This window comes from Acinonyx jubatus, chromosome A2 (genome assembly GCF_027475565.1).
Source record: "Acinonyx jubatus isolate Ajub_Pintada_27869175 chromosome A2, VMU_Ajub_asm_v1.0, whole genome shotgun sequence".
Classification (NCBI taxonomy): Eukaryota; Metazoa; Chordata; class Mammalia; order Carnivora; family Felidae; genus Acinonyx; species Acinonyx jubatus.
The window spans coordinates 107,456,251-107,470,305 of NC_069383.1; the positions used below are offsets into that span (position 1 = coordinate 107,456,251).

General features: G+C 49.5%; 1 protein-coding gene across 6 annotated transcripts in view; it reads left to right on the top strand.

Annotated features, from left to right (window-relative positions):
- Nucleotides 1–14,055, top strand: part of CFAP100 (cilia and flagella associated protein 100) — a 51,185-nt gene that overhangs the window by 3,689 nt on the left and 33,441 nt on the right. For 5 of the 6 annotated variants that reach the window (XM_027049789.2, XM_053218832.1, XM_053218831.1 and 2 more), the window contains exon 3: nt 7,362–7,436. In XM_027049789.2, the coding sequence (XP_026905590.1) occupies nt 7,362–7,436 (75 nt within the window). Of the gene's footprint in view, nt 1–5,968; nt 6,010–7,361; nt 7,437–14,055 lie in introns of those variants that run through there. The other variant, XM_053218830.1, reaches the window with a different exon arrangement.

A 14,055-nucleotide genomic window follows, 5' to 3' on the forward strand; every position in this document is an offset into this window, starting at 1 on the left:
CTGGTCTCCCAGTGTGAAGCCTGAGTCTGAAGAAGATGCTCAGAGAATACAGGTGGAGCGGTGGTTAAGGGGTCTGGGCCAAGACGGCCGGAATTTGACATCAGAGGAGTGAGCTCTGAGTTTGCTCTTCATTCACAAACCTTTCTTAAGTGCCAGCTGGATGCAGGCATCTGTTCTAAGCACTAGGGATTCAGGAGTGAATAAAACCCTCCCCTTGGTGAGGACTCATATTGCGACAAGGGAGGCAGACATTGGAAAGCAAACAGTCTGTATTTACCAGCCAAGAAGCAGTAGAAGGAGACCTACCAGAGGCTTTGGGCAGGGGCATAAGGCATAATTTAAATGGGAGCGGTAGTCCGGGAAGGCGTCTCAGAGGAGGTGACATTCGATACCTATCAGTAACGATCCTGAAGGATGAAATAGAGAGGACATTCGAGGCAGTGGAGAAAGCCCAGCAAAGGTCCTGAGGCCAGTATGAGCTTGCAGTGTGAGAGGAAGAGACAGAAAGCCAGTCTGGCACAACTTGGGTAGGGCCTTGCAGGCTGTGGGGAGGATTATTCAGTTCTGTTGAGGTGCTAGGAGGGGTTTAAGCAGGGAGATTGCACCATTTCTGGGCCTTATGACTTCAATGAGTAGGGATGCCATTGTCTGTGACACAGGAAGAGGGGCTGGTTCACCCACAGCCTCCCTGGAGATCCTGGGCAAGGCGTCACCCCTGGTGCAGAGGTGGACACTTAACAGAGACCTTGTCCAGGCAGAGGAGCCAGGGAAAGCCCAGACTAGACCCAAGGCTTCCCAGTCGGGCTTGTGGGGAGGGGTCTGCAGGACCCCTGCAGAAAGTTGGAGAGAAAAGCAATAAACAGCTTCCCTCTCAGAGCTGCTCTGTTCCTGCCACTCCACTGCCTGTGTTCCCAGGCCAGACCAGAATGCTCTTCCCCTAGATCTCCCTGTGGCTCCCTCCTCCGCCTCCTTTAGGAGTTCATTCAAATGTCACCTTCTGTTTTATTTTTCTTGGTGCCACTTTCCACCTGCCAACGTGCGTCAGCGTTCCCAACTTGTCTGTCTCTCCCCAGCAAGTCGTAAGCTCCACCCAGGCAGGGGTGTTTGCCCGTCTTGCCTGCCGTACTTGCTTGGCAAGTAACAGGTCCTTGGTATAATCCTGTTGGCCTGAAAGCTTTCCCCTGAAGGTCGGAGTTCGGCAGGGATGTCTGCTAGCTCTTCGACACTGTGCTAAAAGCTCAAGCCAGAGCATTTATGTTTCTTTTCTGAAGATTTTGTTTTTTGGGGCATCTGGGTGGCTCAGTCGGTTAAGTGTCCAACTTCAGCTCAGGTCATGACCTCGGGGTTCGTGAGTTTGAGCCCCGTGTTGGGCTGTGTGCTGACAGCTTGGAGCCTGGAGCCTGCTTTGGATTCTGTGTCTTCCTCTTTGCCTCTCGCCCACTTGTGCTCTCTCTCTCTCTCTTTCTCTCTCTCTCTCTCAAAAATAAATAAGCATTAAAAAAAAAGATTTTGTTTTTAAGTAAACTCCCCACCCAGTGTGGGGCTCCAACTTACAACCCCCAGATCAAGAGTCACATGCTCCACTGCCCGAGCCAGCCAGGCGCCCCCTCTGTAAAGGAAGACGGGAAACTACTCCTATATATAAAGATAATCCCAAGGAACGCACCAGAAAGCTGCTCGTGCAAGTAAATGAATTCAGCCAGGTTGCAGGGTACAAGATCAAAACACCAAAACTATTTGTGTTCCTACACGCCAGCACCAAGCCATCCAAAGTGGAAATTAAGAAAGCAACTCCATTCACAAGGGCATCTAAAAGAGTAAAATCTCTACACGTGGGGTGACATCATGGGAAATATTAAGAGTAGGAAGATCCAGGAATCCGTCTCTCCACCAAGACAACTTCTGAGCTGGCAGGAGCTATCAGAATCCCAATTTGGAACTCTAGAGTCTAGATGGACACTTGCAGTTTCCAGGGCAGAACTGGATGAAGAGGCTGGGAGGGGTGTGGGGGATGGGTGAAATAGGTGATAGGGATTCTGGAGAGCACTTGTCATCATGAGCACGGGGTGATGTATAGAATTGTTGAATCACTGTATTGTACACCCGAAACTAATATAACACTGTATGCTAACTAAAAAGAAAAAAAAAAGGGGCTCCTGGGTGGCTCAGTCAGTTAAGTGTCCAACTTGGGCTCTGGTCATGATCTCGAGGTTCGTGGGTTCGAGCCCCACATCAGCTCAGAGCCTGGAGCCTGCTTCGGATTCTGTGTCTCCCTCTCTCTCTCTGCCCTTCCTCCACTCACATTCTGTCTCTCTCTCTCTCTCAAAAATAAACATTAAAAAAATTTTTTTAAAAAGAGAACAAAAGCAATCATAAATGTGCCATGTAGATATATCAACGTAACGAAAAAGAACTATGGAAATGTAAATCCATATATAGATATTAAAATTGCCACACAAATAAAAAAATTTTAAAAAATACAATGTAGGTTGCATTACTACTCAGGTCTGATGAGGCCAACAGATGAGAGGGTGGCTACCATGGGAGAGGTAGTTTGATATCCTCACAGATCCCTAGAAACAGGAAGCAGGGCCACACAGGGAAGGACCGGGCTGGGTCAAAAGCAGAGGGAGCAGGGCAACTGTGGGCAGGAGCCTCTGTTGTGATTTCCATGGGAAGGAATGGGTGAGGCAGGGTATATGGGCTTAGGGTTGACTGGCTTGAGTAATTTCAGGACTCGGGGCATAGTGCTGTCTTGAGATGTCTGGTACCTGGCCTTGGGTGATTGGAGCAGGGGCCAGTGGACCTGGGTATGAGAACCTGATAGCAGAGGTGGGAGGTGGGTGTGTGAGCTCCGGATTAGTTAGTTCGTACTCTTGGACAACTCCTTAACTCTCTCTAGGGATTGGCCAACCCCAGGGTGGAGAGGCAGGGACAGTCCCTGCAGGGTCAGTAAGATCCAGATATTAGAGCGTCAGATATAGAAAGGACAAGCCACAGTTAATGCACCTGTCCTCAAGGAGTTCCCCATCTTATGAAGGAAGGTGACCCCTACAGTCCTATAAGCCACTGAAGAGTGTGCTGGTTCTCTACTGCTGTGTAACAAATTCCCCCCAAAACTTGGTGGCTTAAAACAATAGTAAGCATGTGTTAGCTCAGTTTCCATGGGTCAGGAACTCACAAGGGGCTTGGCTTGGGGTTCTGGCCCAAGGCATCTCCTTTGCGGTCATCTGAAGGCGAGGCTGGGGCCGCGGCATGGGCTCCCAGCAGGCTCAGTCACATGGCCGTTGGCTGGGGCTGACACTTCCAGAGCAGGTGATCCCAGAGAGAGCAAGGCAGGACCACAATGTCTTCTCTGACCTCGCTCCAAAAGTCACCCACTGTCGCTTCCACGGCTGGAGGGGTCATGGCAGGGCGTGAGTGCCAGGAGCCCAGGGACACTGGGGGCTATGGTAGGTGGTAGCCACCACAGAGGATATGAGCGCGTGATCATTTTTCCAAATTGTGTCTTAAATGGTCTGCCAGGCTGCCAGGTATGGTCAAGACTCCATGCAGCCACCTCTTTGGGCTCTGGCATGTGTCTCTCCTTTGCCCTCTCACACCCAGGGGTGGGCAAGGCCCCTGCTGTTAAAAGCACCGAATTACTCCTCTTGGTTTTCCCCGCCTCTCAAATACCTCCCCTTGAGTGGACCTTCTGTGTCCTGTGGGGAATCTGGTGGTGGCCCTTCCCCAGCTGTGTGGCCCCTTTCTGACTGTGCACCTCCCCCGCATTCACAGCCACCCCTTGAGAGCTGGCCAAACCTACTGTGTCTACTGGCATCCTCTTCCTAACCCTGTGGGATCCTGGCTTCTGCCCCATCACTCCACCCTGCCCATCTCGCTCTGGGGGCATGGCTGAGGCCTCTCCAAGGGCACCTCCCCTCCACTCGCTCCTTCTCCGGCCCTCCTCCCTGGGCTCTGGTCCTCTCTGGCCTGTCTATCTGCTCCGTCGGCCTCCCTGCCAAGCTCCTCCACCATCGGGGTTCCTGGGGCTGTGTCCTGGGCCGTCCTCTCTCTCAGCCACGACCACAGCCTTAGTTTCCATCTGTCCATCAGGGACACCCACATTTCCGTCCTCTCTTCCCCTAGTCCCCAGGCCTCCATCAACAGTGGCCTCTTCAGAGCCCCTGTTTGGCGGTTGCCACGGGGACCTGAACCCAGCACCCTGCCTGAGCTCCGGGCCTCCTGATCCCCACCCCCGCCACCCCAGATCCCTCCTTCCCTTCTCTGCCACCTCAGCAAACAGCGCCTGATGCAAGGGCGTTCTTGCCTAAGGGATGGAGTTATCCCCGGGGCTCCCTTCTCTCCCATGCCCACACCCAGTCAGGCACCAAGCACCCCCCCCCCCCCACCGGGCTCTTCTGGAAAGCACTGCATCCATGCTTACTCCTGCCCCGTCCTGCCACTCACTCCCACCCTCATCTAAGCCCCCAGCCGTCTTCTGTGGGGAGCAGAAGGTCCTGGTAGTGCGGAGGACAGGCTCGGCGGTGTGCAGGGGAGATACCGAGTAAGTCCCAGAGTGAAGGAGGGACGAGGCTGGGTCCCACAGTGCTGGCCCATCCCTCTTGTAGCCGGAGTGCAGAGAAGGTGTCTCAAGGGAGTAGAGGCAGAGAGACAGCTGGCTGCTGGAGAAGGAGCAGGTCAACAGGTTGCTTCCCCAGGGAGCTGGCATCTTCCCCACCCCCCCCCCCCCACCGCACAGGTGCTACTGGAGGCAGGAGGCGCCCACCCCCTCGTCTCCCCCTGCTGGGGGCAGGGAGGGGACATGTTATCACTTTCTATGAGGACATGTTGCAGCCAGCTCACCTCTCCCGGAGAATTTTTCTAAAAGTAGGCTTCCATTTTTAAAGCTTTTTAATTAAAAAAAAAAAAAGCATCCTGTTAAAGTACTAGAAGAAAACAGGAACTTTTTACATGTACTTAACCTTCAGATGCAGAATGCCTCTCTAAGCAAGATACAAAATGCCAAAGCATTGCACTGAGTAAACATTAAAATGTCCTGTAAGACAAATGCATGAGAGACAGTCCAAAGGTAATAGTCGTATCAGCGGGAGCAAACATACTGTCAGCAGCTCTGACAAACAAAGGAGCTAGTGTCCTCTAATAGGTAGAAGTGCTCAAGATCATTTAAAAACTACCACATCCCAATTTAAAAATGAGCAAAGGATACTAACAGAGAGAAGCCAGGATAATCAGCATCTGAAAAGATACACGATCTTTTCTGAGATCAAGAAGTGCAAAGTGCAAATTAAAATCAAGATGAGTTTATTGCCTCTCAGACTGACAAATTCCAGGTGTGTGGGAAACAGTCCAGGTCAAGCTGGTGATAGAGAGCAAGGATTGTGCAAGTTTGGAAATTGCATGAAATTAGAAATAGCCTCAGGGTCCTGACTAAGGGGCACCTGACTAAGGGGACCTGACTATGGAGCAAGGAGATTTGTGCATGGGCAGATATACTGTTTCTGAGAGAGAGAGAGAGAGAGAGAGAGAGAGAGAATGCAAGAAGGGAAGAAGGGCAGAGAGAGAGAGAAAGAGAGAGAGAGAGAAAGAGAGAGAGAGAGAGAGAGAGAGAATCCCAAGTAGGCTCTACACTCAGCACAGAGCCCGATGCAGGGCTCGATCTCATGACCCTGGGATCATGACCTGAGCCAAAATCAAGAGTCAGACTCTCGACCGACTGAACCGTTCCTCTATTCTTTTTTTTCTAACTTTTTAAAAATGATGGGAAATGATCCATAACAAAATTTACTCCTTTGAGCATTTTTAAGTATACAGACCAGTGGCATTGTAAGTACCTTTGCACTGGTGGGTAACCGCCACCACCATCCAAACCCAGAACTTTTTCATCTTGTAAAACTGAAATTCTGTCTCCATTGAACACTAACTCCCCACCCCATCCCCTCCCCCAGTGGCTGACACCCACCATCCTGGTTTCTGTCCGTAGGAGTCTGACTGCTCTGGGGACCTCATGTAAGTTGGCTCATACAGTGTTTGTCCTTGTGTGACTGGCTTCTGTCACTCAGCACGGTGTCCTCAAGGTTCATCCATGGTGTAGCATGAAAGATGATTTTGCAGTGAAAAAGTAAGGGGACATCTAAGCACGCGTATGCAAAAATACCTCTGGTTAGAGAAACAAAGATCCATTTGGTAGGGAGGGCCCCGGGTGAGGATTTTTCGTCGTATCAACATGTCATTTCAGTGGTCATCGTAACACAGCAAACCATATCGTTAACCCTTTTTGCCATGCCTGTGCATTGCTCTTTTAATTAAGACAAAAGTTGAATTTCATTAGAGTTTTGGTTTGTTTGGCTTGAGTTTTAATCTATTTAAATAATAGCAGTATCTGTTGACTTTTGTGATCTAGTTAACTAAATGTTGCTACCTGGCAATTGAACCATGCAGTCAGCCAGATGGAGAATATGCACCCAGCAGTCTGTGCTCCTGAATTCTCCACACACCTCACCGCTCCCTATTGCCTCCCCTCTGCTCACCGTTATATATGCAGTTTGACCTGCAGGCATCTGAGTTGTCAGCCCCACACCCTTGACCCGCCTGCCAGGGCCACAGGACAGCTCTCTTCCTCACTCTTCCCACAGCCCATCACCCAGCTGCTCAGGGTCCGCCCTTGGTATACGTCCCTCACCTCACAAGCCCTGCCTTCCCGGCGTCATCCCAAGTCTCCTCCCCCAAGCTGGTCCAAAATGACTGGCTGCCCACCTGAGCACATCCCCAGGCTCCCTGGCAGCCCCCTCCCCATCTGCCAGCAGCTGGCTGCCCTCCCAAGCTGGCATAGACTGGAATCTCCAAGCTACAGATGATTTCTGAGTTGGGGTAGGAGAACCTACCAGGCCAAATGCCTCCATCCCTGTGGGTGTCAGTTGAAGGGAAGGCATCAAGGATATGGGCTTCCCCAATCTTCCGCTGCAGTCCCAAGGGAAGCCCTGGGAGGCTCACGGTAAAGGCGCAGGCAGGGCCCTGAAGCAGAGGGCTTGGGTCTGTGACCTCCCCATAAACGGGCCCTGCGCGCCTCTCATGGGGCAAATGGAAGGATGCCGAAGAGAAAAGCGCAAAACGTGTTGTGTGTGTCAGGCACGTGTGCACACGGGCCATTTTTGTGCACAGTTATCACAGCTTGCCAGCAAAGTCCGTACAATCCTCTCAGATGTGGAAACTGAGGCTCAGGGAAGCTGGGTGACTTGTCCGGGGGCGGGGGCTCAGCAGGCAGGCAAGGGCACTGGAGTCTCTCCCAGCCTCCTGCTGTGTTCACGGCTTCAAGAGCCAATGAGTCATTTGCTGTGGCCTTTGCTTTCGTCTCCCCGCAGAGAACATCCTGGAGTCCACGGACAATAGTTCTACTTCAGTCATTGAAGAAAAAAAGGAAAAACGCAGGAACACAGGTAAAGGGAGCCCTCAAGCTGGGAGCTGAAGTCTGCGTGGGTGAGAGTCAGACATCTCCCTCTGTAGGCCTGTCTCCAACACCGGTGGCAAAAGGAAAGTTTTCTGCTTCCAATGGGTTACCGAGACCCAAAATAATAGTAATGTAAACAAAGTAGGATTTATTTTTCCTCCAGTAAAGGGAAATGTGGGAGGCAGTCCAGAGCTCCAGGAGGCCCCACAAACAGCAATTCTAAGAAACTGTCCCGGTGACCAGATCCCAAGTCTTTCTGCCTTCAAGCCAATTTTGGCCTTAGGGTTTCAACTGCAAAGTTATCATGTGGTCACAAAATAGCTGCTGCAGCCTCAGCCATCACATCTGATTTCAGACATGGGGAAAGGGTCAAGGGAGGAGCAAAACAGCCTCCCAGCCAGCTCAGTCCTCCTTGGAAAAATACCCTTCCCAGAGGACCCACACAGCAATTTCTGCCTACGTTCCATTGTCTAAAATTTGTCTTGTGGCCGTCAGTATCTGAAAGGGAGGCTGAGCCATGTAACTTTTCAACTAGGCAACTTCCCCTTGTTAAGAGGAAGAAGGGTAGGCAGCTGGCTGCTTGTACTGCTTCCTCTGAGCCTCTGCAGTGCTGTTCCATCCCCCTGGCCTCCTGTGCCACCCCCCAGGTTCCAAGGCCAGTCTGATCCTTCCACAGAAGGGGGCAGATGGGAGCACACTCCCTGAGCCTACCTCTCACAGGCTGAGCTCCCACCTCTCATTCCCCTGCCTGCCCCCCCACCCACCTGGTTTCCTCTTTCTTTTGATTCTGAAAACCCAAACCTGTCCAGGAATAGAGACTAAGGTCCTGTGAACTCAGGTGCCCATCACCAGTACAGAAGATTTAGCCACATTTGTTTCATCTATCCTTCTCTTTTTTTGTTTTTTGTCTTTGCCAGAACATTTTTTAATTTTAATTTTTAAAGTTTTAATTCCAATATAGTTAACCTACAACTAGAATAGTTTCAGGTGGACAATATAGTGATTGAACATTACTCAGTATTCACCATGATAGCTGTATGCTTTATTCCCCAACACCTGTTTCTCCCATCACCCCACGCCCCTCCCTCCCTCTGGTGACTATCAGTTTGGTTCTCTATGGTGAAGTGTCTGTTTCTTGGTTTGTCTCTTTTTCTGCCTTTGTTCATTTGTTTTATGTTGTAAATTCCACAAGTGAAATCACATTGTATTTGTCTTTCCTTGAGAGACTTAACATTGCTTAGCATAATACTCTCTAGCTCTATCCACGTTGTCGCAAATGACAAGATTTCATTCATTTTTATGGCTAATATTCCTGTGTGTGCACGTGTGTGTGTGTGTGTGTGTGTGTGTGTGTGTGTGTATCACATCTTCTTTATCCATTCATTTATCCATGGACAACTGGGTTGCTTCCATACTTGGCAAGCATACTTTAAATTTAAATCCAGGCAGGGCACCTGGGTGGCTCAGTTAGGCGTCTGACTTCGGCTCAGGTCATGATCTCCCAGTTCGTGAGTTCAAGCCTCATGTCAGGCTCTGTGCTGACAGCTCAGAGCCTGGAGCTTGCTTCAGATTGTGTGTCTCCCTCTCTCTCTGCCCCTCCTCCACTCACACTCTATCATTCTCTCAAAAATAAATAAACATTAAAAAAAAAGTCAAATCCAGGCATGTCCTTGCATCATTACATCCCACAACATACATTTTTCAAAAATAGGGCTTTTCTTTGCAAGACCACAGTGAAGTTACCCAATTATCTCAGATATGTCTTCCTATAGAAGATTCGTTCTAATTGATTCAAATGAGATCTGATCATCTTCTCTCTCTTTACAATCTAGCAGAGCCCCTCCCCCACATCCTTTCATTTTCTACGTGTTGACTTACTGAGAAATGGCGTTAATTACCTATAGAACGACCCCTGTTCTGTATGTAATTGTTTGCTACCAGGTCATTGTTCTAGAAACTGTTTCTCTCTTCCTCATCTTTCCTTTAATTGTACATTTTAACCTTACGTGCTTGATAAGATGTTCCATTTTGTCCACAAGAATGCTTCCTACCACCTCTCACAAGAAGCCCGTGTGTCTAGCTGCCCCCCCACTCGTGGCATTGCCACGCTCGGTGGGGTCTGGTGGTGACCGCCTGGCCCTCTGCCACATTCCCATCAACCATTCACCCAACAGCTTCTTCTAATCATGGATCCCTGTGCCTGAACTGATCACCACATTAAGGGTGAGGCATCCGGGTTTGGTGTGATTGGTTTGGTCCCTTCGCTAATGTATAATTAGGTGAAATGCACAAATCATAGGTATACAGTTTGACAAATTTCAGTAAATGTATACACATTTGTAGCTTCCATCTCATTCGCCATCTAGAACATTTGCATCTTCCCGGAAGTTCCCTTTCCCCCAGAGACAGCAGGGCTCTGCTGTCACCCCAGAATCATTCTATCCATTCTCGAACCTCATATAAGTGCAGTCACACTCCATGCTCTTTCGGTCCTGGCTTCTTTCACGCAACATCACACCTGTGAAATGCCAGTCACAAGAGTCCCTTCTTGGTTGTTGCTGTGTGCATTCTGTTGTGTGCATATGCCGACAGTATATCATTCTTTCCGGGATGGATGAACATTTGGGTTGTTTCTGGGTTTTTGATATTCTGAGCAATATTGCAGTGAACATTGCTGTGCATGCCATTTAGAGGACATAAACGCTCATTTCTCCTGGAAATGAGGAAGGAGTGGAATTGCTGGCAGGATGTTTAACCTTAGTAGATAGTGCTGAGCAGTTTTCCAGAACACTTGTACCAGTTCACAGTCCCACCAATAATAGGTGTGAGCAATCCAGACGCTCCACATCCTTTCCAACACCTGGCACGTTGTCAATACTTTTGCTATTACCTGGCCCTTTGGATATGGATTAGTATGTCATATTCCCTGTGATCCATGAGAGTGATTGCCTTTTCATATGTTCACTGATGACTCTGTTGTGAAGTGCCTGTTCCTGACTCTGCCCACTTTTCTGCTGGGTTGTCTTTTCATTTTAATGATTTCTAGGAACTCTTTACATATTTTGGAAACAAGTCATTCACCAGTTCTAAATATGCAAATACCTTCCCTCACTTGGCAGATTGCTTTTTCCCTTCTTAGTGGTGCATGTTTAATGAACAAAAGTTCCTAATTTTAGTGCAGTTCACTTTCCCAATCATTTTCTTATCGTTGGTATGTTTTATGAACTGTTTTAAAGCTCTCTGCTGACCCCCAAGGCCATGAAGATACTGCATTTTATACAAGTTTTGTTTTCACTTTACAATCAGACCTATAAATCATCTCTAATCTAGTTGTAACCATTTTGTTTGCAGATTCTTTGGATTTTCTCCTCTACAATCACATCACCTTGAGATGACATTATTTGTCCTTCCTTTCCAAGCTTATACTTTTTATTTCTTTTTCTTGCTTAACTACAACCCTGAGTAGAAGTGCAAAGACGGGCATCCATGCCTTGCTCCTGATCATGGGGGGCGGGGGAAGCACGCAATATTTTGCCTAGAGGTTTCTTGTAGATTCCTGTACTCATTTCGTGTTGCTGCTATAGCAAATTACCACAAACTCAGTGGCTTAGAGCAACACAGATAAATTATCTTACAATTCTGGAGGTCAGAGTCCAAAATGAAACTTAGAAAACTAGAATCAAAGTGTCCATGGGGCTGCGTTCCTTCCAGAGGCTCCAGGGGAGAATCTGCTTCCTTGCCTTTTCCAGCTTAGAGGCGCCTGCGTCCTTGGCTCCTGGCTCCTTCCTCCATTTCCAACTCCAGCAGCACAGTGTCCTCCGGTCTCTGTGACATCACTCCAACCTCTGCTTCCATTGTCACACCTCCTCCTCATGCTGCTGGCCTTCCTGCCTCCTGTGAGAAGGACCCTCGTGATTGCATCAGACCCATTTGCAAATCCAGGACCATCTCACATCTCAAGGTCCTTAGCTTCATCCCATCCGCAAAGTCCCCTTTACCATATAAGGGAGCCTAGTCACAGGTCTGGGGTGTAGGCCATGGACATCTTTGGGGGGCCATTACTCAGCTCACCACACTTCCTCTTATCAGACCAGGGAAGTCTCCTTCTATTCCTATGTTGCTAAGACTCTCATTAAAAATCAGTTTCGAACTGTATCAAATACTTTTACTGCATTTCTTGAAAAGATCATATAATTTTCTCCCCCATTCTGTTATTGGGGTTACTACATTGATTGGTTTCTAAATGTCAAACCGACTTTGCCTTTCTGGAATGATCTGCTCCAAATGACTGCCATCCTTGATCGTGGGCTCATCTTCACATTAATACATTAACCATTAGCCGTTCGGAAACATTCCCTACTTGCAGGACTGCAAATGCAATTTCTGTTTTTGGAAGCCCGTCCCCACATAGCTACTTCTAGCTCTGTGGCCTCGGGTGAGCAGCTTCCCTCTCCGTGCCTCAGTTTCCTCAGTGGGAGTAACAAGAATTCCCAACTCATAGGATTGCTATGAAAATCAAGTCAGGTATAATCCTTGGTCTGGCCCACGGTTAAGTGTTCAGTGCTTGCTAACTATCGTAATTAATCTTTTCGATGGGGACATGGGACATGCAGCCCAGGTGTGCTACTGGCCAGTTTGGGGACATAAAGATTCCGACTCTGGCTCAGTCCTCACTCTTCTGAATTTAGGGAGATGCCTCTGCCCGGGGCTGCTGGGCAGATGCAGGGAGTGAGAGAGACAGGCATGAGGGTGTGAGGAGGGGGTTAGCTGTGCAGCACCATTGCTGCACCCAGAGCCATCACTTCCTGCACACCCTCCTCCCACAGCCCAGCCCAGTGGGCCAGACTTCCCCACTTAACCCCAGACCCGCTGCCTCCCCAGTTCCAGCACTCCCTGTCTGCCAGGCTCCCCCCTTCTTGTCTGGAGCTGTGTGCAATTTCTAAACTTATGCCTTTTCTGGCGGGGGGGGGGGGGCAGGGATGGCCTGGTGAGGGAGGCGAGCCACGTGCCCAGGGCACCATGTCCCCCGACCTCCTCCCCCCGCCACCTCCCCCCCACCTCCCCTGCCGCCTGACACAGAGAGGCCCTTGGGCGGTCTCTTCTGGAACCCCTGTGTCGGAATCAAAGGATGTAAAAGAAAGTTGTGATTAGGCGTGGGACAAGAGTGCACGACTCCAAACCAAACCTGCACAAGCCCAGTCTCTTCTCCTCCCATCCACCACCCGTGTGACCATTACCCACGTGACCTCTCCCTATCTTGGGCGCCCCCCTCCCACGGGCTCCCCTCTCCAGAAGCCCAGCTGAGAATGGACTGCCTGCTTCCTCCTCCCGGCTGGGCCCAGGAGTGGATAATCTTTCTTTATTCTTCTCACTCGTTTTCAAACTATTTTGACCGGTTGAAAAGTTGAAAGAATAGTACAAAGATGTTGTGGGCTCGGGGCTTTCCTGACACCTCCACAGGACAGGTGTGGGTGAAGGGTCCTGGCGGACCACTGGGGTGACATGCTGGGGTTGCACTGGCCAGAAATGGCCCACCCCTCTGGCTTCCGCCCTGGTTCCCTCCGATGGCCTGAGCAGGGTGGAGTCTGTCAGTTTCTCCACTCTTCCTAGTTGACAAGTAGGACTCTTGTGCGGCGGTATTTTGAGTCTCTTAGAACTTCAAATCCCCCCTTCACAGCATCCCCTTTCTGCTGGTGAGGGTATGAAATAAGACAGAAAGGAAAGGCAGGCCAGCATCAGACTTCGAAGTCTGGAAATGCTCACAGCCCCTGGCCTCTGTTCTCCCTTCCCGAAATCAGTTGCAAAGACCCAGTCCGTGGGGGCACACGGGTGTGTGCCGCGGGGTGTCCGAGGCGGCTCCCGGGCTGCTGCACATGTCCCAGCAACGGGTCCTGATGAAATCACGCGTTACCGCAGCCTTTTACATTTGCCTACAGGTCCACAAAGAATTAGTAATTTCGCAGGCAGCTGCTGAAGGTAAAGTGTTTTTAGTTATTTATTTTCTTAAAGATTTTTTTATTTTATTAATTTTTTAAAGTGTTTATTTACTTTTGAGAGAGAGACAGAGCATGAGTGGGGCAGGGGCAGAAAGAGATGGAGACACAGAATCCGAAGCAGGCTCCAGGCTCTGAGCTGTCAGCACAGAGCCCAATGCTGGGCTCTAACTCATGAACCATGAGATCATGACCTGAGCCGAAGTCGGACGCTTCACCGACTGAGCCACCCAGGCGCCCTGGTCAAGTGTTTTTTAAAAGAAGATATGAAATTATTAAAAATAGGTGTTAGCATGTACTAGAAGAAAATACCCTCAGAAATATTACCAGCGATTGTTTTGAAGTGGAGGAATTATTTTGTTATTATACTCTTTAGCTTCCAAGAATGCTTTACTTTGTTTTACAACAAATGCTGTTTCCTCCAAATGGAGGATGCGGGAGAAAGCAACCATATTTTTAAGACCTTAGTTTGGTGCTTCTGGGTTCTGTCCTCCCTGATCCCTGCTGAGCTGAGCAGCTAACCCTTACCCAAAGAGGTGGGGGGAGCAGCAAAATTAGGGTCCTTGGCAGCTCCCATCTCTCAAAGTCCTGCCCTGCCTCCCCTGGCCTCAGGTG